This window comes from Crotalus tigris, unplaced genomic scaffold (genome assembly GCF_016545835.1).
Source record: "Crotalus tigris isolate CLP2741 ecotype Arizona unplaced genomic scaffold, ASM1654583v1 scf7180000024304.1987388, whole genome shotgun sequence".
NCBI lineage: Eukaryota > Metazoa > Chordata > Lepidosauria > Squamata > Viperidae > Crotalus > Crotalus tigris.
This window is the reverse complement of record NW_024100476.1, coordinates 884,824-907,594: the sequence shown is the minus strand read 5'-3', so window position 1 is coordinate 907,594 and position 22,771 is coordinate 884,824. Positions and strand designations below refer to the sequence as shown.

Below are 22,771 nucleotides of genomic sequence, written 5' to 3'. Positions count from 1 at the left end.
TTGAAAGTTTGGGAATGTTTTTTTTCCTGTGAGTGTTCTACTCTTTCTCCCCAGGCATTGATATCTCAGTGTAAGTATAGAATAAATTGGCATGTTCTCAGAAGCTATATGTCATTTTAAGGTTTTTTAATGTATAAAAGACATAATTTTAAAAATTGGTGTAGATATAATGGGCACAGAAAAATAAATTTGGATTAATACAGCAGTAAGATTAGCAGTACAATTTATATGATATAAATCAAGACATTCTCTTGAGTAGAACTATGAGTCAAAGAAATTCTTATTTGTATGCATAAAGAAAGGTTCCCCAAGAGTTGCAGTTATGCCCCTGAATGTCTCAAATGATGGTTAATTTTTTCTAAGAGGTTTGAACGGATTAAGGATTTGAAACGAAATTGTGTTTATCCTAACATTAGGATCAGAATAGTAGGTGATCAATCAATGTGATTTATCTTTTTGCTAGCTGTTAGTATATTTTTATACTTATTTACTTCAGTTTGTTTTTGTTTGTTCTTTTAAATTTTGCTGGTCTTTGACCAAATAAATATGATTGATTGATTGAATGTAAGATGAGCTCTTATTTTACCCAATTTCTGCCACATTTGTGATGAAAATTAGTTGTTCAAATAATTTTAAAATGCGAAGAGGCATAGGTTTGCATCTCTCTATCTTTCAATATTTTAAAGTTGCATTTTGTGTGTGTGTGCAATTAATTTTTTATATGTTGATTTTGGGCCCAGTGTTTTCAAGTGAAACTTATGGAGGGGGTTAGATGGAAATATATAAAGATAGGACTGTTTCAGATGAACGTGGACTTGTATCCTAAAATTAACTTTTCTTTCTAGAATACATGGTTATCTTCTGCACCAGAAAACCAGTGCACAAAGTAGAACAACTGCTTGACAAATATTTAATTATAGGGCAATATAAAATGGGTCGGTAATTACAATAAAAAGAAAATGCTAGCCTGGTGAAGATTATGGCAAAGGGTATCTAAATGGGCTGACTATGCATCTTTAAAACCTGCAGAATTAATTATTAGGCCTGTATTGTAAAATATATGGAGCATTATACAGCTTCTGCAGTTAGATGTCGCATCATCCACCACTATGAAGATCATTAGTAGGTGTTGTAAATTGGTAATAAAGTTGCTAGTTAATGACCACCACCTTAAACATAATTGTTTGAATTGCTTTTTCCTTGTATAATATGACTGTTTTGTGTGCATGCATGCATGCATGCATGCATGCATGCTAGAGAGAGAGAGAGAGAGAGAGAGAGAGAGAGAGAGAGAGAGAGAGAGAGAGTATCCCCAGATTCAAAAAATTCTTCAGACTTACAGGTGAAACTCGAAAAATTAGAATATCGTGCAAAAGTTCATTTATTTCAGTAATGCAACTTGAAAGGTGAAACTAATTTATGAGATAGACTCATTACATGCAAAGCAAGATAGTTCAAGTCGTGATGTGTCATAATTGAGATGATTATGGCTTACAGCTCATGGAAACCCCAAATCCACAATCTCAGAAAATTAGAATATTGTGAAAAGGTTCAATATTCTAGGCTCAAAGTGTCCCACTCTAATCAGCTAATTAAGCCATAACACCTGCAAAGGGTTCCTGAGCCTTTAAATCAGTGGTTCTCAACCTTTTTAATGCCGCAACCCCCAACCGGTCGTAAATCAAGGATTACTCAACCAGTCGTAAGTCGAGGACTACCCAACCGGTCGTAAGTCGAGGACTTTCCCTGCCCGGGAGCGCCACGCATGCGTGGTGCTGCCACCTGCGCCGGCCAAGGCGTAGCTGGCAAGGGGCAGTGACGGCGCAGGGTGACCACCAGATGGGCCACCAGCTGGCCCAGCCCAAGGGAGGTAAGGCACGGGCCCCACGTGTGCCAGCAACCCTCCCTGCGCCCGCCGGCCTCCCACCTCCCACCCCTGGCCCTCTTTTACTTACATTTTTAGTAGTTGCTCAGCAGGGAGGGGTGGAAGCTTCCAGACAGCTCGCCTTCGCTGCAGACAACTCCCAGCACCGTTTGCAGAATGGGACTTTCGGCGGGCTCAGCAGGGCAGAGACAGCCTGGAGAATTCCTATTGGCTTTTGAAAGCCAATAGAATTAGACTCTATTCAAGAGAGTCTATTCTATTGGCTTTCAAAAGCCAATAGAATAAAAGGGAGTAGCACAGCTAAGGAAAAAGGGAAAAAATGGCGGACTGCATTGTTTGGCGACCCCCGTGAAATGGTCGTTTGGCCCCAAATGGGGTCGCAACCCACAGGTTGAGAACCGCTGCTTTAAATGGTCTCTCAGTCTGGTTCAGTAGGAATCCCAATCATGGGAAAGACTCTTGACCTGACAGTTGTGCAGAAAACCATCATTGACAACCTCCATAAGGAGGGAAAGCCTCAAAAGGTAATTGCAAAAGAAGTTGGATGTTCCCAAAGTGCTGTATCAAAGCACATTAATAGAAAGTTATGTGGAAGGGGAAAATGTGGAAGAAAAAGGTGCACAAGCAGCAGGGATGACCGCAGCCTGGAGAGGATTGTCAGAAAAAGGCCATTCAAAAGTGTTGGGGACTTTCACAAGGAGTGGACTGAGGTTGGAGTCAGTGCATTAAGAGCCACCACACAGAGACGGATCCTGGACATGGGCTTCAAATGTCGTATTCCTCTTGTCAAGCCGCTCCCGAACAACAAACAACGTCAGAAGCATCTTACCTGGGCTAAAGAAAAACAGAAGTCTGTTGCTGAGTGGTCCAGTCCTCTTTTCTGATGAGAGCAACTTTTGCATCTCATTTGGGAACCAAGGACCCAGAGTCTGGAGGGAGAGGCACACACTGCCAAAAGCACCAAAACCTGGTTCAATGACCGTGGGATTACTGTGCTTGATTGGCCAGCAAACTCGCCTGACCTGAACCCCATAGAAAATCTATGGAGCATTGCCAAGAGAAAGATGAGAGACATTAGACCGAACAATGCAGAAGAGCTAAAGGCCGCTATTGAAGCATCCTGGTCTTCCATAACACCTCAGCAGTGCCACAGGCTGATAGCTTCCATGCCACGCTGCATTGAGGCATAATTGCTGCAAAAGGGGCCCAAATCAAGTACTGAGTACATATGCATGCTCATACTTTTCAGAGGTCCAATATTGTTCTATGTACAGTCCTTGTTTTATTGATTGCATGTAATATTCTAATTTTCTGAGATTGTGGATTTGGGGTTTTCATGAGCTGTAAGCCATAATCATCACAATTATGACAAATCACGGCTTGAACTATCTTGCTTTGCATGTAATGAACCTATCTCATATATTAGTTTCACCTTTTAAGTTGCATTACTGAAATAAATGAACTTTAGCACGATAGTCTAATTTTTCGAGTTTCACCTGTATATAAAATAGCTAATGAAATGCAGAAAATCAGATAGTACTACATAGGGAAGACTTGTTCTTGCAAGTATGTATTCTTTGGAACAAACTGGAAAACAAGTGGTTGAGAATATGATAAAAATTTGATGAATTAGTATTGCCCTCAATCTTTCTATTGCTGTTGTTATTTTTAAAAAAATGGTTGCAGAGCTTAACTGTAGCAATAAAGAAGACCATAAAGGAAAATATAGTTTATAACCTTCATAGTATAGTGTTAAATTGATCTTGCAACTTACAGATACCCTTCCTGGGAATTACCACAGGTCTTCTGGGCCCTCACCAAGGCGCCATTCGAGCCCATCAGGTCTTATACTTTGAGGGACATGTCCCTCAAAGTAACCTTCCTGGTCACGATCACCTCAGCCAGACGCATCTCTGAACTCGCGGCATTGTCGGTCCGGGAAGATCTCTGCATCTTTCATCAAAACCGGGTGGTTCTTCACTTGGACTCAATCTTCATCCCCAAGATTAACACACTGTTTCATAGGGCCCAAGAAATCATCTTACTGGACTTCTGCTCCAATCTGTCTCATGCCCTGGAGCGACAGTGGCACACACTGGATGTTCAGAGGGCATTGCAACACTGTATCAAGCGAATGGCGTCCTTCCGCAAGTCGGAAGCTCTCTTCGTTTCATTTCACCATGCCTCTAGGGGGCAGAAAGTGTCCACTTCAACCATAGGCAAGTGGATCAGGGCTTGCATTGCGGAAGCATATCGATCGCTTTCTCTACCAGCACTAGGGCAGATCACAGCACACTCCACTCGCAGTGCCGCGGTCTCCGCGGCATGAGCCACACAGGCCTCCATCGAGGAGGTTTGCAGAGCGGTGACATGGTCTTCACCCTCCCCATTCATCCGAAGGGTCCTTCAATAGGTAATCACTGCGGACGCAATTTCAGCCTCTTCTGTTCCCCCCCCCCCCCATTGGGACAGTGAGGCTTTGGTATGTCCCATTGGTGGATTCTCCATCTCCGGTGCTGGAGAAGGGGCATTGTCTTACCTGAACGCCTTTTCTCAGCACGGAGATGGAGAATCCACTCCCACCCTTAAAAGTCAATTAGCTCATATTAGGAATTGGGTTGACAGAGAGTGACTGGACCAAAGACACTCAGCTGGCTGTCATGCCTAAGGTGGGACTAGAACTCACAGTCTCCTGGTTTCTAGCCTGGTGCCTTAACCATTAGAACAGGGGTCTTCAAAATTGTCAACTTGGCTGGCTGAGGAATTCTGGGAGTTGAAGTCCACAAGACTTAAAGTTGCCGAGTTTGAAGACTCCTGCACTATGCCAAATTGACACTCAAGGGTGAAAATAAGAATGCTTTCTTTAAACATGTATGTGCTAAAATTTACTTTCAGTAGAATATGGGAACAAGGTAATTGTGGCAGAAGACTCGCTTTACAGGGTTAAAAAAAAAGTTTTGTAAGAAATAAGGAGGTAGATTTTTTTCTGATATTCTGGGAGAGATTTCCAAACATATAGAGCAGTAAAGAGAGAGAAAAAGGCCGATCAGGGCAAGGACTTGGTGCTGGAGGAGAGAAAAACACTGATATTGAGCCGAGGTGGCGCAGCAGTTAGAGTGCAGTACTGCAGGCCACTTTAGCTGACTGTGTTCAGCAGGTCAGCGGTTCAAATCTCACCGGTTCAAGGTTGACTCAGCCTTCCATCCTTCCGGGGTAGGTAAAATGAGGACCCAGATTGTTGGGGGCAATGTAAATATAGATATACATTGCTTACTGGTGTACACCGCTTAGAGAGTGCTTGCACTTAAAGCGGTATATAAGTCTCATAAATAAATAAATAAATAAATATTGGCAAGATGAAGACACAAACATAAACATTCTCCAAGACCATCAGGAGGGTTGATGGTAAGAACAAGGGTGGGTATTGAATCCAGGAATGGACACAAAGCAGACTTAGGGTTTTTGATAAGAAGGGGACCAAGATGGCGATGAAGAAGAGAGACCTTTACAGTAGTCTGTGTTAGAAATGATACGCTCACGAGTCAGAGCTTTAACTGTGGGATTCAGAGGAAGAACTTCAACCGTGTTTTTAAAGGGCGGAAAATAGGTTTACTTTTCTATGTACAGTTAGTCATCAATTTACAGTTGGTTGCTTAGCAACAGGGTGGATTTGATTTAAATCATGATTTTAAATCACTAGTAGAAAGGCTTGATTTAAATCAACTCGATTTAAATTGTAATTTTTAAAGAGCAATTCTCATCTCTGTCCCGCAGTAGCTCCTCTGTCCCGCTGTTGACTCATCGACAGTCCCATTCACTTGAGTGGGGCGGCTGGTGATGCGGCAGTGACACAACCAGGTGAGGGAAGTGGCGGGCAGTGGGTGAGGGGATGCCATGATGGATCTGAAATGACAGGTGCTCTTTAAATGTAAGGACTCATTTTGCAATCATACAGTTTGTAGTGTACATAGATTTGTAAAACAATGGGATAAAGGGATATCCCTGAAATTTGTTCTACGATTTATCTCATGGTTACTGTGAACTTGGGTGAATGCATCGATGCAGTGCATGTTATCTCAGCTTGCAGAGCTTGGATTCATTGAATGAGTTTACCAAAAATGTAAATATTGCAGAATATACAGCCGCATGCTACATAATGAAGCTCCATTTCATGCTGAATAAACTAAATTATTAATGTATCTTAAATAGAATACTATATTTAGATAGATTTTTTACTCCAAAAGCATTTTATTAAAATAAATTTGATAAAAATAAAGAAAATCTGACTTAAATAAAAAAATCTATTTTTTTATTTTTTTAAAAAAACTTCATCTATTATTATCCACCCTGCTGAGCGACCATTCAGAGTTACAACAGAACCTCCCTTGGGGTACTTATAAAATGGATTAAAAATTCCGATGGTCCCCATCCCCAGGGTCATGTGACTACAGTTTGGGCACTCGGCAGTGAGGCTGCATTTACAGCTGTTTGTAGCATCCTGCAGTCACATGACCACATTTTACAACGGTTTTGCTAAAAACAAAAAAAAAATGGGAAATTTTCATATACATCCCATGACAGTAAAAATAACTGTCTGCTGCAGGTGTTTTGTACAAAATTCCAGGAATAATTTTGCGTTCACTTCTATCTAGTTCTAGTATTTAGCTGTTACAGAATTTTGATATAGTTTCTGATGAGATGTTCTCATCTCGCTTTTAATTACCATTAATATCACCTGATGAGAAGGAAGGACTCACTGGAGAAGGGCCTAATGCTGGGAAAGATTGAGGGCAAGAGAAGAAAGGGACGACAGAGAATGAGGTGGCTGGATGGAGTCACTGAAGCAGTAGGCGTGACCTTAAATGGACTCCAGAAGATGGTAGAGGACAGGAAGGCCTGGAGGAATGTTGTCCATGGGGTCGCGATGTGTCGGAATCGACTTCGCAACTAACAACAATATCATTAGCAGGCGTAAAAATTAATTTGCACTGTGGAAGGTATTTTGAGAGTTTTTTAAAAAATAAATCTATGTTAAATCATTTATCCTTTCTGTTGCCTTTGGAAGTGGGCAATACATGTTCATTTGGACATTCAGAAGATACTTATCTGCTGAAGTAGGTAGACGTAAGTAAAAGCTGTTAAACATACAAACTTTTGTACATTGAAAGTTGCTGATCATCAAAGTGAGATTGAGTTGTACATGAAGCTTTCTAGCTAGCTGTTCCAAACCCATTTGCTTAAATGTGTTGGCCATGTTGTCTAAGAATTACTAAATCCATCACATGTAGAGGACAGTAATATGGCCATCAATGCTTTATATAATACAGACCAGGTAATTGTTGCATATAAAATGAATACTTATACTTTTTTACCTGATTGCTGTTTTACAACCTTCTCTGTTTTATGCATTGGGCCAGTTTTCACAGAATAGGAAACCAGGATTGTATAGAATTATGGCTTGGTTTTTTTTTTTTTTTTTTTTGTCTTCTACTACTTTCTTGCAAATCTTGTTTCACTTGCAGAACCTATTCAGGTTAGACTTGAGAGAACATCCACTTTTGAACTGAGTGACTCACTTAATAAGGAAATTTAAGTCAACCACTAGACCAGTGATGGTGAACCATTTAGAGACCGAGTGCCCAAACTGCCCAAACTGCAACCCAAAACCCACTTATTTATTGCCGGGTGCCAGGTGGGTGTGGCCCACTGGGTGGGTGTGGCTGTGGCGATCATGATAGACTGGGTGGGTGTGGCCAAGGTAGACGTGGTCACCTTGATGTTGCTCGTGGGGAGGGATGCCTGTGGGGGCCAGGCAGGGTTGGGGGAGATCCCATCTCTGGCAGGTGGGGCGGTGGGCAGGAGGCTCATCCTGCAGGGTGAGGCAAGGCAAGGTGAGGCAGGGCAGGAGTCCCATTGCCGCAGGGCAAGGCGGTGTAGGGGCCGGGGTGGCTGCTACCTGACACCCCGCACACAGAGGCCAGCAAGCACATGGGGGCCGACAGTGTCCGTCAGCAGCCACAGCCTACCAGCCCCTTGACCAGAATACTCTTGGGGTCCGCAGCCCGCCGCCAGCAGTTCAGAGAAGCATAGATGCAGTGGGTCGTGCCTGGGAAAAGGAGAGCATGCGAGGCCAGGAGGGATGGGACAGGGGGGAGGGAAACCAGCCATGCTGGGATGCATCTGGCCATGTGGGACTTCGGTGACTTAGCGGGTGGCTGGTTGAAGAGGGACAATTGCCATCTCCGGGGCATGGCACGCGTGTCCACAGAGAGGGTTCTGAGTGCCGCTTCTGGCACGCGTGCCATAGGTTCCCCACCACTGCACTAGACCATAGACTGGAAAGGGTACTTTGACGGGTCCAAATGAGAGAACTGGTATGGTTTCAATGATTATGTACCTGAGTTGCATTAGGAATTTGAGCTGATGAATATAGGGCCATTTGCACAGTAGTTTTGACACTTTACTCTCCTGTTATATACACCTGTTGTGAATGTTGGTCTTCTTGTTGCTTTTGTTCATAGAGTGGGCAGGCTGAGACCCAAATTAGCCTCAGGAGATTCAGTTACCTTTATTTTGATGGCGCTCTTAAAACCCGAAGTGCTTGCAAAATAACCTACCCTAATAATCTGCAGAAGTTATATACTCACAACACCCTCTTTTTCTTATATTTATTAAGTTTTTAAAATTTTACAAAAACAAAACACCCCTTCCCCAAACCTCCCCAACCCTCCCACTCCCTCCCCCGACCTTCCCAGAGCTGAACATAGGCTTAATTAAAATTTCTTCAAATAATCTAAAAAAAATATAAACCATGAATAAATCTAAATACTAAATACATTAATTAAACAGACTATAAGATAATTAACAATAATATATGTATATATATAAAAAAACATGAATACCAGAAAAATAATACTTGAGAAAAAAAAAGACTAAAGAAAAAGATAAAAAAGTATATATATATAAAAAAATCTATAAGATATTTTGAATTTTAAATATAAGTTATTGAAAAACTAAATAATATTTTTTAATATCCAACTTATATTGTATAAAATCTATCCATTTTTTCCATACGGCAAAATACTTCTCCTGCGATTGATCCTTCAAGAAAGCCGAAATCTTTGCCATTTCCGCCAGATAAGAAACTTTTAAAAACCACTCTTGCAAAGTAGGCAAAGATTCCTTCTTCCAACATTGCCCTACTAACAGCCTTGCGGCTGTAATTAAATTTAACATCAATGTGATCTCTTTAGTATCACAATCAATAACAATACCTAATAAAAACAATTGTGGGGTAAATTTTACCCTCCTTCTAAAAATTCTTTGAATATTCCACCATATCTTAATCCAAAAGGCTTTTATATTTTTACCACCAGTAGCATCCAACATTCTAGGCTGTAAGTCAGGATACATACGAGACATTTTTTGTGGATCAAGGTGCCATCTGTAAAACATTTTATAAAAATTCTCCCTTAAATTCTGGGCTTGTGTAAATTTGACATTCCTCACCCAAATAATTTCCCAGGTATCTAGTAAAACTGGTTCACCAAAATTTTGTGCCCATTTGATCATACAATCTTTAATTAATTCTGCCTCTGAATCCAATTCTACTAGCACCCCATAAATTCTCTTGAAATGAGTTCGTCTTTGGTCTTTTACTTGTTTAAGAAAATTTTCATCTTCTCTAAGTAGACCCACATTACAATCCAACTTCCATCTATCCACTATTTGTCTATACTGAAACCATGAATATTTAATATTTTCTTGTGCCAGATTTTCCAAAGATTTTAACTGCCAATTTTTACCATCCCATCTAAGTTGTTGTGAATAAGAAACATCATCCATCTTAACTCCTCTCCTTATCCCCTCTATCGCATGCCCAGGTATAGCCCATAATGGAATTTTAAAATCACTTCTATAATATTTCCTCCAAACCCGAAATAAAGAAATCCTTATAATATGAGATTTAAAAACCCTATCAACTTTTTTATTAAAAATTAAATAGGCATGCCATCCAAAAAGTAAATCCCAGCCCTCCAAGAGGAGTATTTCTACATTTGTTAAATTAACCCAATTATTAATTAATGTTAAAACCACCGCATCATAGTACAATTTCAAATTCGGTACCTTGAGTCCACCTCTCTCACGAATGTCTTGTATTATTTTAAGCTTTACTCTTGGTTTTTTCCCCGCCCAAATAAATTTATTGATACCTTTCTGCCATTCATTTAAATTAACCTCATTCTTTAAGATAGGTATCATTTGAAATAAAAAAAGAAACTTTGGCAGAACATTCATTTTAATCACCGCAATTCTTCCCAACAGGGATAATTGCAACTTCTCCCAATTTTTCAAATCTCTTTGTATCCTGACCCATAACCTTTCATAATTATTTTTATACAATTTTACATTAGAAACAGATAAAATAACCCCCAAATATTTTACCTTATCAACAACCTCAAAATCTGTCAACTTAACCAAAATCTGCTTATCCAAATTGGTCATATTTTTGGGTAATATTTTAGTCTTGTTATTATTAATTTTAAAACCCGAAACCCGTCCATATTGGTGTATCAATTGTAGTAACTCTATTACGGAATAAGTAGGTTGGGACAGGGTAACCACCAAGTCATCTGCAAAAGCTCTTAATTTATATTCTTTTTTATTAACTTCTATTCGTTTTATTTCCTGTGATTCTCGAATTTTAATCAACAATATTTCCAAAGTTAAAACAAACAGCAGTGGTGACAATGGACATCCCTGTCTTGTCCCCTTTTCTATTGTAAAAACCTCTGATAAACCCACATTAACAATAAGTTGTGCCGTTTGTTTTTGATAAATAACACCCAGAACTTGTAAAATCTTTTCTCCAAAGTTCATTTTCTCAATTAATCTTAACATAAATTGCCAATTCAATTGGTCAAAAGCTTTTTCAGCATCTAGAAATATCAATCCTGAAGGAACTTGATAATTTTTGTCTAGATATTCTAATAAGTTAATAATCTGTCTGACATTATTCTTCATGTACCTTCCAGTTATAAAACCCGTTTGATCCTTATATATAACCTGATGCAAAACCCTCATAAGCCTATTAGCCAAGATTTTTGCAAAAATCTTATAATCTACATTTAAAAGAGATACAGGTCTATAATTCTTTGGTAAGGTAAGATCTTGATCTTCTTTTGGGATTAAAGATATAAAAGCTCTACCCCATGATGGGGGAATCTCTAAACCCTGTAGTATATTATTGAAAAGCTCTCTTAAAGGTTGAATCATCTCTTGTAGCAAAGTTTTATAATAAATAGATCTCAGGCCATCCATGCCCGGTGCTTTACCTAATTTTAATTCCTTAATCACTGTCACAATTTCCTCACTAGTAACTAAACCATTAATTTCTTGTTTCTGATTTTCTGTTAGTTTAGGGAAGTTGGCTTCATTTAAATAATTATCTATATTTAAAGCCTGTATTTTAGTACTCTTATATAATTTTTGATAATAATCTAAAAAAGATTTCTTAATAAAGTCCTTATGATATACCAATTTACCATTATAATTTATTTTATCTATAATTCTCTGTCTCTGTTTCTTTCTTAATTGATAAGCCAACCATCTCCCTGGTTTATTAGCATTGCAAAATGTATTTTGTTTCATATACAGTAAGTTAGTTGCAGTTTGATCAGCCATCAATATATTAAATTGTGTTTTAAGCAATTTTATAGATTCTTTAACCTTTTCATCTGTGGGATTTGAGATCAAAATTTTTTTTTTAATTTAATCTCATCTTCCAATTCCTTACGTTTCTGAATCTGCTTTTGTCTATGAACATTATTCATTTGTATCAAAATCCCATGCATAAAGGCTTTACCTGCATCCCATACCATTGACATTGAAGTTCCCTTATACATATTTAAAGCAAAATAATCCTTTAAGTGCTCCTTTACTTTTTGAACATTCTTTTCTTGTCTAAATAAATTCTCATTCACCCTCCACGATCTCCTCTCCTCTTTTTCATCAGCCAACTCCATCCAAACTGGACTATGATCTGTCAATGTCCTAGGAAAAATTTTAACATTCTTTACCCTAAAATATAAATCAGTTGTAATAAAAAAAATCAATTCTTGAAAAAGATTGATGTCTATCTGAAAAGAAAGTAAAGTCTCTCTCCTCCTGATTACATTCACGCCAGTAGTCTCGTAGCTCCCAGTCCTCTTTCAAGTCAAAAAAAGCTTTGGGTAGTTTAGCCTGTTTAAAAAAAAGTGGAAGATCCTTTTTTATCTCTTTGTATATCTAACACACCATTCCAGTCTCCTATTAATATCACAGATCTATAATCCAAGAAAGTTAGTTTCTGATGCAACAATCTATAAAATTGTTCCTGTTGTTGGTTTGGTGCGTACAGTCCCACTATAAGTATTTTCTTACCATATAAGCCAACTTCAATCATAACATATCTCCCTTGAAGATCAGATTCTACCAAACAGGCTGATAAGTTTTGCTGAACATAAATAACTACACCCCCTTTTTTCCCAGGAGCAGAAGATGCAAAATGAGATCCCAAACGAGCATTGACTAAATATTTTTGATCTTTGGCTATAATATGTGTTTCCTGCAAACAAATAATATCATTATTATGTTGCTTTAAATAATGAAAGATTTTCTTTCTCTTCTGAGGGGAATTTAGGCCATTAGCATTCCAAGTCAGGAGCTTTACCATTCCCTTAACCAGAAGCCTGGAGAAAACTACTTGAAGATCTGCCCTTGAAGAATGTGCCGCAGAACTCTTAGGTCTTGCTCCTCCCACCGGCAACGAAGCACTTTCTTGAAGAGATTCTTTAACTTCTTTCCTCTGTTGTTCCTTTTCCTTGCGTCTATGCGCTGCACGAGTCATTCTTTGCTCTTTAATCTCTGCTTGTCGGGACCAGTCCGACTATAACTCTCCAACCGCCATCACATCTAGTCCTTCAGACTGCTGTTCCACCTCTTTACCATCCAAAACTTTCTGCATCATAGATGATGATGAGCCTGCTCCCAGGACCGAACTGTAAAACTCCTTTGCTTTAGTGACTGTATTACGTCTGTAACGCGTCCCCGCATGGCTCAAAACAATACCCATCGGAATCTCCCATCAGAATGGCATCATTCTTTTTTTAAGTTCATTAGCTAAAAAAGCAAAATCTTTTCTCTTTCTTAGAATTTTAGATGGGATCTCCTTTAGAATAATAACATCTTGAGCAGCAATCTGAAATCTCTTGTTATAAAAAGCTTGTATAATTTCATTGCGCAGAGATCTCTTTCCAAAATAAATTACCACATCTTTTGGTAAATTTCTCTGTTTTGCAATCCAGGAATTAACTCTAAATAATTTTTCAACCTCTCTGCGTATTTCCTCTTTCTCTCTGTTCAAAATAACAGCAAAGTCATTTACCACAATCTCTCTCAAATCTTGCTGCATATCTTCTTTCACACCCCTGATTCTTAAAGCATATTCCATCTCTCTGTACTGAGACATAACAATGTCATCCTGTGAAATTTCCATCTTTTTTTCCATGCCTTCAAACTTATCTTCCAAGATATCGACCTTGTCTGCAACCTCTTCGATTCTAGAGTCAAGCTTCTCAACCACAGAAGCAAGTCCTGATAGAGCCATAACTATATCTTGCCTCAAAATAGTGTTATTCTGCTCCAACAGGTTCTTCACTTCCCCTCTAATTTCAGTTTTATTCTGATCTAAAAGCTCCTTCATTTCCCCTCTGATTTGAGTTACTGCATTTCCCATTATATCTTTCATGTCTTGTACAGATATTACTGGCAGAGGAGGAGAAGATGGTGGTGTAGCTTTAGGCTGTTGTACCGGTAAAATCGCAAGAGAAGAAGCCACCTTAGGAACTGTAGAAACTGCTTGCCTTTTTGAAGCCATTTTTAAAAAGAAAGTTTTTTCTTATTTCCTCTTTATATGAAAAAAAAATCCTCAAAGAATAAAAAAAACAAAGGAGAGTTTAAAAAATATCTCAAAAACAGAAAACCACCTTCAGAAAAAGAGGAAAAGTTTAAAAAGTTTAAAAAGAAAAAGCTATATAATCCATAACGTTCCGTTTAACTTTCCCCGAAAAAAAAAAAAACTTTCAAATCGCCATTTTACTTTCACTCTCCACACAAACAGAAAAAACAAAAAGAAAAAAATAAACCTAAACTAAAAAACAAAATAAAACTCAATAAATCCAATCCTTTATCCAGCCCTGTCCGCTTTATAAAAAAAAAACACTCACCCAATCCCTTTAAGCGCGGAGATGGTAGCGGCGTTTCACTTTGTTCCCAAAGGAAACAAAGACAGCTGGGAGGCGGAGGCAACCCGAACTCCGAGGGAGCTCTCTTTCTACCCCCCCCCCCAAAAAAAAATCCCTGGGGGGTTTGAGATGCTCTACCTCTATTCGGGTGGTTCTCTCCCCCCTCCCAACACCCTCTTTTTCTTAACAGCCCATGATAAGAAACAAACCTTGAATTGCTCTGAGACAGTTTCTATGAATTAAATTTTAATATATCGAGACTTTGTTCTTTTTTCCTCCTATATATATGTACCATCCATAGAGTTGGCAAGCTGCACTTCCCTTCCCCTGTTGTGGTTTTGAGGGGACGTAAAATGGAAAACCAAAAGGCACATTCTGTAAACCAATATTTTAATGTTGCCAGGTCATCACCAATTTATGAAATGGCATTCTTTCCAAGGTTAACAGTCATGCTTGCGTTACTTATAGTTGCAGCTTAACATTGTGGGAATAATACATCCAGTTCTTTCTGACAAACAGCACCTTTGGGGCAGCTGTAATTCTATAATTTTGTTATGTATTCAGGGTAAATGTCTCAATTGTTTGGCTTTGAATTTTAAAGCTAGAGAAAATGCATAATTTCAGTTTTTGTTCATGGATGTCTTCTCATTTTGTAGCCTGGTGTAATATTCTCTGGCCAACTTACTTAGAAGCATGATAATTTACAGTGTGCCAAATATTACTTTGTCTTTGTTTGAAGCCTCAATTTCAGGGTTTTTCTTTCCATAACTGGCAAAAGTAGCACACAAAAGTAAAAACCCGAAAGCTTTAAACTGCTGGTTGCTAATTCAATGGTTCAGTTCAAAAGATTTATTCTTGCTTCTGAAAACATTTGTACAATGTTTTCTACTTGTATAAAATACAAGTAATCCATCTCTCTTCTGTGATGTCTGATACTGACTTGGTGTCTTTGAATTGTTTTCCTCAGATTGTGGATTACCAGGCTAATCGAAAGATGCATATTTAACTAAGCATTTTCATGAGAAAAAAAAGTAAGGCTAGATGTATATTCATTTGGTCATTCATTTGGTCATTCATTCGTTCACATTTTACCTTTAACTTTTTTTTTTTATAAATAACTCAAAGTGATTAGAATTCACATCTCCCAGTTTCTAGCCTGGTGCCTTAACTACTAGACCAGTGGTGGCGAACCTGTGGCACACGTGCCAGAGGCGGCACTCGGAGCCCTCTCTGTAGGCACCCGTGCCGTTGCCCCAGCCTCGCCTCCCCCCATCATCCCCTTCTCACCAGCAGCCCCCCTGGAGGAGAGTCACCCCCAAGCGTGGCCCACACGGAGCAGCGTAGCCAAGGACATGGCAGTCAGGCAGCGTAGACAAGACTCTGCCCTCACACCCCATCCTGCACAGTTGATGCTGCGGGGCGTGAGCAGAGGGCGTGGCCGCCATGGCGCTGCTGGGCTGCCTGGGTGATCTGTGGTGGGCTCTGGAAGCGGTGAGTGGCCCTGCGGGCAGGCGGAGTGGGGGTGGGGTGGGGGTGAGGAAGGGGGTGGAGCGAGGGTGGGGCCAGTTTTGGGGCACTCGGTCTCTAAAAGGTTTGCCATCACTGTACTAGACCAAACATCTCTTTCATTTGAAATTGTTGTTATTGTATTGTCTCTTTTTAAATACAAAACAAATCTTTGGTAGTCAATATTGTGGTTGCTTTTTGTATGGAGGCTATTGCTTTTAGTATAAATTCCTTATGAGTAAACAGTTTGTATCTTGTTCCAGAATCTGATCTTGGGTGGCACTTATTTTGAAATACAACTAGTTAGGTAGCAATTGTAAACTTTCATATGGTGTTGCCACTTTTTCTGCACTGCGTTGTTCATGAGAACTACTAGCGTTTATGAAATCCTGTGGTGAACAGCATTTGCTAAAATGTATTTGTACTGTTTTGCAGGGAGATCTAAAAAGCAAACTAGTAAATGGCTGCAGAGCAGAGCTTGTGGAACATATTGCACATGGCCAGGGTGAAAAATACAAGTTGAAAGCAAACCACTCACTGCCCTGGGAAGATGTGCAGACAAATGAAAAAGGAAGTATGGCCGGCTTAGAAACAGAAAAGTGGGTGCCGAATGAAAATCCGTCACTTAACATCCACGTGAATGGAGATCTCTGTAAAGCTGGAACCAGGGATGAGAACTCAACGCGTTTTGAAAAGGATGCAAAACTGGCCTATTCTTCCAGCATTATAGATGAGGTGCCCAAATTATTTGCACATACAGCTAGAAATGGCATTAAAAACATACCACATTCACCAGCAGAATGTGACACATCACTGAAATCAGATGTGAGCACACTGAAAAAAGCAGATGTGAACACTACTGCAGAGCTGGCCAACAGCTGCAATGACAGTAACTCCAGTGCCTCCTGGAGTGGAGCGGCTCAGCTGAACAACCTCTACCCTTTAGCAACTGGAACCTATGGTGCTATTCCAGAAAAGAAGGACCATGTTGTAGGCCACCAGACAGAAAACCCAAATGCCATTCAGGAAGCCGAAAACTCACTTTTGCAAACCATTTCACTTTTACATTTGCAGGACAAGCCACCCTGTACCCCTGGGCTTGAAAAGGGTGCTTGTCTTGATGATGGTGCTTCAAATAGTCCTAGTAAGGATTCCCAACCTGAAGATCTGCAACTTCAGTCAACTTTTTTATCTCTGATTAAAAATAGAAATTTAACTGTGGAACAAGTGGTAGCTATTGAGGCATTAACACGTTTGTCCGAGGTGCCTTTGGGCCCTCCTTCACCAGCCAAACCAGAGGGTTTAGAGCAGCAAACGTCGCATTTGCTGAACAGTTACAAAAAGGATAACCCCTGTCCCTTAAAATCGTCTGCACTGAAAGTAATAAAAGGGACTTGCCCGCAAAAAGATCAGCAGCTTTTTTCCCATCCTGCCTCTCAGAGGAGAATCCTCCCGAAGGGTCTACTCTACAAAGCTCAAGGTGCTATTTCTGAGTTCCCCAGTAAATCTCCAGGTCCATCTAACTTACTGCGTAGGTTGCATTGCACCCCAAAAGACACCAGACCTTTCTCTGCTTTAGTGTCTGGTGGAAATTCAGGTATTGCCACCAAGAAATGTCCTCTTCATCATAAAACTGCTCTCGGTCCATGTTCCAAAAACTCGAGTACCGTCAGACAATGGTGGAACAGAGGAGAGACGCTTGGCAAATGGGAAGGAAAGGCTGTTCACAACCTGAATTTAAAAAGTAATTCTGTATTTAAGGGTGGCGTTCACAGCCAAGATGAAGAAGAGGTAGCCACCCAGCTAACTCAACTCGCAGCAATAATTGAATCGAGCAGAACAAGTCCCAGTCCGAAGATGACAACAACCCTTCTCAGTCGATTACCATCTGATATGCAATCAAAAAATAAGCAGGATCAGTGCCTATTGCAGAAGAAACAATCTGTATTTGGGAGGAACAATTACAGCTCCTTGTTAGTCAAGCAAAGGCAGCCACCCCGGAAGAACGAGAAATCGGTACCAAGGGCCAAAAGATTGAAGAAGAAGCCTCAAGTAGTACCAGACCAACCAAGTCAGCTACAGCAAGAATGTCAGTACGTGCCTGAATTGCAGGACGTACAGAAAAAGCCTTCTAAACTGCGCAGACTTGGGCGCATTGCATCACAAGACACAAAGCTGTCAGCCTTGGGGAGAAAATCTTCCAAAACCAAAGGACAGAAGACGCGGAATCGGAAGGCTTTGTCATCCCAGCAAAAAACGGCGGTGTTATTTCTTCCCAAAACTCAAATAATATTCCATCGGCCTTTACCGGCGTCAATACAAGACAAAATAAGAAACAAGCCATTGGGCTGTGAAATGGTGCCGGAGCCCTTCAAAATAACCGGCTCTAGCGATGCACAAGGTGTCAGCAGCCAGAGTGGGGTCCCGGAGGCACTTCAACGTGGAGCCCCACTTTCTAGTAATCTGCTGAGCGTTGCTCAGTTAAAAACAGACTTTTGCATAAAACAAGGAAGTGAAAATGGGCAGATGTTTACAGAAAAAGACAAGAATTCTCAGGTACAACAAACCATGAATATCCCTCAGCTGCATCCTTTTCCTCAGATCTTCAGTCGGAGAGCTGGCGACATCTGCGAGGAAAACCAAGCTAGACCACAGGACACTGTGGAACAAAAGGATCAAAATCTGCAACTGATCCCCCGTAACAGTGATGATGCCCTGCCAGGGGATACCATGCATACTGTTAGAAATGTGGAGCATGTAAGTGAAGCTACATTTCCAACATTAAGAACTTTAGAGACTGAAAAGCAACAGGGTACTGGGAACTTAAGGTGTTCTCCAACCAAGAATACACTCAGTAGTTTTCTTGAATCTCCCATGACATTCTTAGATACCCCTACAAAGAATTTAATTGATACACCTACAAAGAAAGGACAGAGTAATTTTCCAACCTGTGACTGCGTGGGTAAGTGTCTTGTGGTTTATTTTTTGCATGGTTGAATTTTGAAATCTTTCTGTCTTTCCGCATGGATCATGTTGCCTAGTCAGGTAATGAAACGTCTGCCAGCAAAAAAAGGCTCAGAGAGCACCAAGGACTCCACAGTTCAACACTGAGCTACAGAAATTTCCTTTTATTAAACTCTTTCTTTTTCTCTGGTCAGAATTCCCCAGAAACTTGCAAATATTTACACGGGGCCAAAATTCATGATTTTTACTTCATAAACAAGAAGGTCCCCTACGTTTATCCAGATTCTGTGCGGATACCTTCTCGACAATCTGGATTTCTTGAATTTTCCTCAAATTTAAAACCTGTTAACGTTGAACTTTTATCAATTTTGAAATAAGAGCTGATAACAATTCCCACCTATCTTTCTTTCCTCTCCACAGCTTACAAGGAAAGGAATTGTTTTATTTTGATCAGCATTATGCAGAAATTGTGACAAACAGCATTTATCAATGCTGAAGTTAAGTCTTAATCCATAGGTTTCTTGCTGTATGTTATTGGCCAACATGTTGAATTCCAGTGGCAACATAATACTCTGTAATGTCTAATTTTATTTTAATAAAACGTGAAAGGAAGAATCAAAATTGTATTTTTGATAAATAACAAATTCAGCCACCTGCAGAATTTACTAATACGGCAGTGTGATCAGTTTTAAATTAATAGCCAATGTTGATAGTACAATCTCTCTTTTGTTCACGTTGAAGTGTGGCACGGTTGCTAATCCCATTCCGGCATTTGAATCCGAAATCATATAATAATGAGTTTGATCTAACAGTGTTTTACAGATAGTCCTTGACTTACGACCACAATTGGGCTGGAACTTCTGTCGCTAAGTCATTAAGTGAGTCACATCCAGTTTTATGACCTTTTTGCCTCCATTGTTAAGCAAATTGCCCCTGTTGTTAAGTGAATCGCATAGTCAGCAAGTGAATTTGGTTTCCCCCGTTGACTTTGCGTGTCGGATGCCCCCTCGGGAAGTCACAAACGGTAATCAGGTAACCACAGGATGCTGCAAGTGCCATAAATACATGCACGTTGGCAAGTGCCTAAATTTGACTACATGACCGCAGGGACGTTGCCGCAGTCCTAAGTGTGAGTCATAAGTCACTTTTTTCAGCACCATCGTAACTCCAAAAGGATGGTCATAAGTCAAGGACTACTTGTTTATTGCTAATAGACTAGTTAAGCTGAGTCAAATGAGTCTCGGTTGTATAGAGGTAAGACAGACTGTAATTGGGTAGGAATTTAAGTAGTGTTTCTGAATGTCCATGCAATGTTTTTAACAGCTATTTAAAACTTTTTTTGTAGAACAAATTGTAGAGAAGGATGAGGGTCCATATTATACGCACCTTGGAACGGGCCCAAACATTGCTGCAGTCAGAGAAATAATGGAGGACAGGTGAGGAAATAAATCTTAATGCTAATAAATGAAAATCAATTTGACACACATGGGTGGTGATAGTAGCTGTAGTATACTTGGTGTGTTCTTGTTAACGCTTTGGTGGATTTGTTTTGTTACGTTGGATCTTAACAACAGCCCTTGCATATAAACTACACTAGCTAGTAGAACACTTCCTCATGGCAAGTATGAATCTGTTCTAGAAAAGGAGTTTGAATATTCTCATTTGCCTTTAAGTGATTATTCGCATTGGGTATTGGGTAGAAAGTCATGACATGCTTTATGGAGATGTGGAGAATTCATCTCTTTCATGTTGATTTCTAAGTGATGTAATCAAGTTGCTAAGGGTAATTGAAGACTTTACTATGGGAGCAATAAGCTGTTCAAATTATAATTTATGTACTCGGCCTTTACTTTGCACATAGTGCTATAATTGTACCAGAGCACCTAGGCCTGGTGTGTATCTACAGGCTTACATTCCTACAAGAAGTTGGCTACCCAAATCTCTACCCCATTTTGTTATCATAAGTCTTGGATTTTTTCGTCTACTCAGTGCTCTGCTTTTGCACTAGTGAGAGACAAGCCATGGGATGTTTGGGGGTCTCACTCAATCCCCTTCCCCAAGTTCCCATTGCCCTCCTTTGTTGTTGTTGTTGTTAATTGCGAAGTCGTGTCCGACCCATTGCGACCCCATGGACAATGTTCTTCCAGGTCTTCCTGTCCTCTACCATCTTCTGGAGTCCATTTAAGTTCACACCTACTGCTTCAGTGACTCCATGCAGCCATCTCATTCTCTGTCGTCCCTTTCTTCTATTGCCCTCAATCTTTCCCAGCATTAGACTCTTCTCCAGTGAGTCCTTCCTTCTCATTAGGTGGCCAAAGTACTTGAGTTTCAACTTTAGGATCTGGCCTTCTAAAGAGCAGTCGGGGTTGATCTCTTCTAGGACTGACCAGTTTGATCACCTTGCAGTCCAGGGGACTCGCAGGAGTCTTCTCCAGCACCATAGTTCAAAGGCCTCAATTCTTTGGAGCTCAGCCTTTCTTATGGTCCAACTTTCACAGCCATACACTGCAACTGGGAAAACCATGGCCTGGACTATACGCACTTTTGTTGGCAGGGTGATGTCTCTGCTAGCTAGCTATTTATTTATTTATTTATTTATTTATTTATTTATTTATGAGACTTATATACTGCTTTAAGTGCAAGCACTCTCTAAGCGGTGTACACCAGTAAGCAATGTATATATATATTTACATTGCCCCCAACAATCTGGGTCCTCATTTTACCTACCTCGGAAGGATGGAAGGCTGAGTCAACCTTGAGCCGGTGAGATTTGAACCGCTGACCTGCTGAACACAGTCAGCTAAAGTAGCCTGCAGTATTTCACTTTAACTGCTGCGCCACCTCGACAGTGTGCTGTCTAGATTTGCCATAGCTTTACTCCCCAGGAGCAAGCGTCTTTTAATTTCTTGGCTGCAGTCCCCATCTGAGGTGATCTTGGAGCCCAGAAAAATAAAATCTGTCACTACCCCCATTGCCCTCCTTAAATATATTGAAATATATTCAAGCCATGGTGGCAGAGTGGTTAGAATGCAGTATTGCAGGCTGACTCTGCCCATAGCCGGGAGTTTGATCCTGACCGGCTTAAGGTTGGCTCAGCCTTCCATCCTTCTGAGAGCAGTAAAATGAGGACCCAGATTGTTGGGGGCAAATATGCTGACTCTGTAAACTGCTTAGAGAGCGCTGTAAAGCACTGCAAAATGGTATATAAGGTTAAGTGCTATTGCTATCTCTTTCTCATTCAACTAGATTGTTTCAAGTGCCATAGGATAGATTTGGAGGTGGTTGTTCTTTATTCCTTTGTGGTTCTTACTAGAATGAAAACCAAACAATCAAAATCAGTTTTTAAATGCCTCTACCCATTATTGTTCAGTAACATCAATCCTCTGTTTGACAAACTGTTGAAATGCTTATCCATACAACTATATCAGTGGTTCTCAACCTTTTTAATGCCACGACCCCCAACTGGTCATAAGTTGAGGACTACTCAACCGGTCGTATGTCGAGGACTACTCAACTGGTGCAGCACTATTTGCAGAATGGGACTTTTGGTGGGCTCAGCAGGGCAGAGACAGCTTGGACAATTCCTATTGGCTTTTGAAAGCCAATAGAATTAGACTCTATTCAAGAGAATCTATTCTATTGGCTTTCAAAAGCCAATAGAATAAAAGGGAGTAGCACAGCTAAGGAAAAGGGGTAAAAAAATGGCGGACTGCGTTGTTTGGCGACCCCCGTGAAATGGTCGTTTGACCCCAAATGGGGTCCCGACCCACAGGTTGAGAACCACTGAACTATATACTATCCAGAATTGTTCTGGAGTTAAATGACTTTAAATCAAATAAATAATGAACAAGCACAAATTCCTGATTTTGGGGAATGTGTGTTGAGTGGGAGGTATTCAGCAATCCCATATTTCTTTTGTGCTTTAGATATGTTTTGAAAGATAGACCTCATAACCTTGATTTAAATTCCCAAAAACTTCAGCTTGTCTTCTGCAATCTGGTTCCTTCCAGATGAGTTAATTGCTATAATACCAATACCTTCAGAGAGCACCAATTGAGGTTAGACAACCTGTGATCTGTTGGGTCACCATTTCAGAGATATTTGAATACCTAATGCTTAAGCAAAAAAACAG

At 40.1% G+C, this 22,771-nt stretch overlaps 1 protein-coding gene across 6 annotated transcripts in view; it reads left to right on the top strand.

Moving 5' to 3' along the window:
- The window catches only part of TET1 (tet methylcytosine dioxygenase 1), a 117,834-nt gene that overhangs the window by 47,493 nt on the left and 47,570 nt on the right, over positions 1-22,771 (top strand). For 3 of the 6 annotated variants that reach the window (XM_039324616.1, XM_039324615.1, XM_039324617.1), the window contains 2 exons: positions 16,111-18,637; positions 19,985-20,075. The exons of 1 other annotated variant lie outside the window; for it this stretch is intronic. In XM_039324616.1, coding sequence (XP_039180550.1) covers positions 16,111-18,637; positions 19,985-20,075 — 2,618 coding nt within the window. 2 more of the 6 variants (XM_039324621.1, XM_039324620.1) reach the window with 2 other exon arrangements.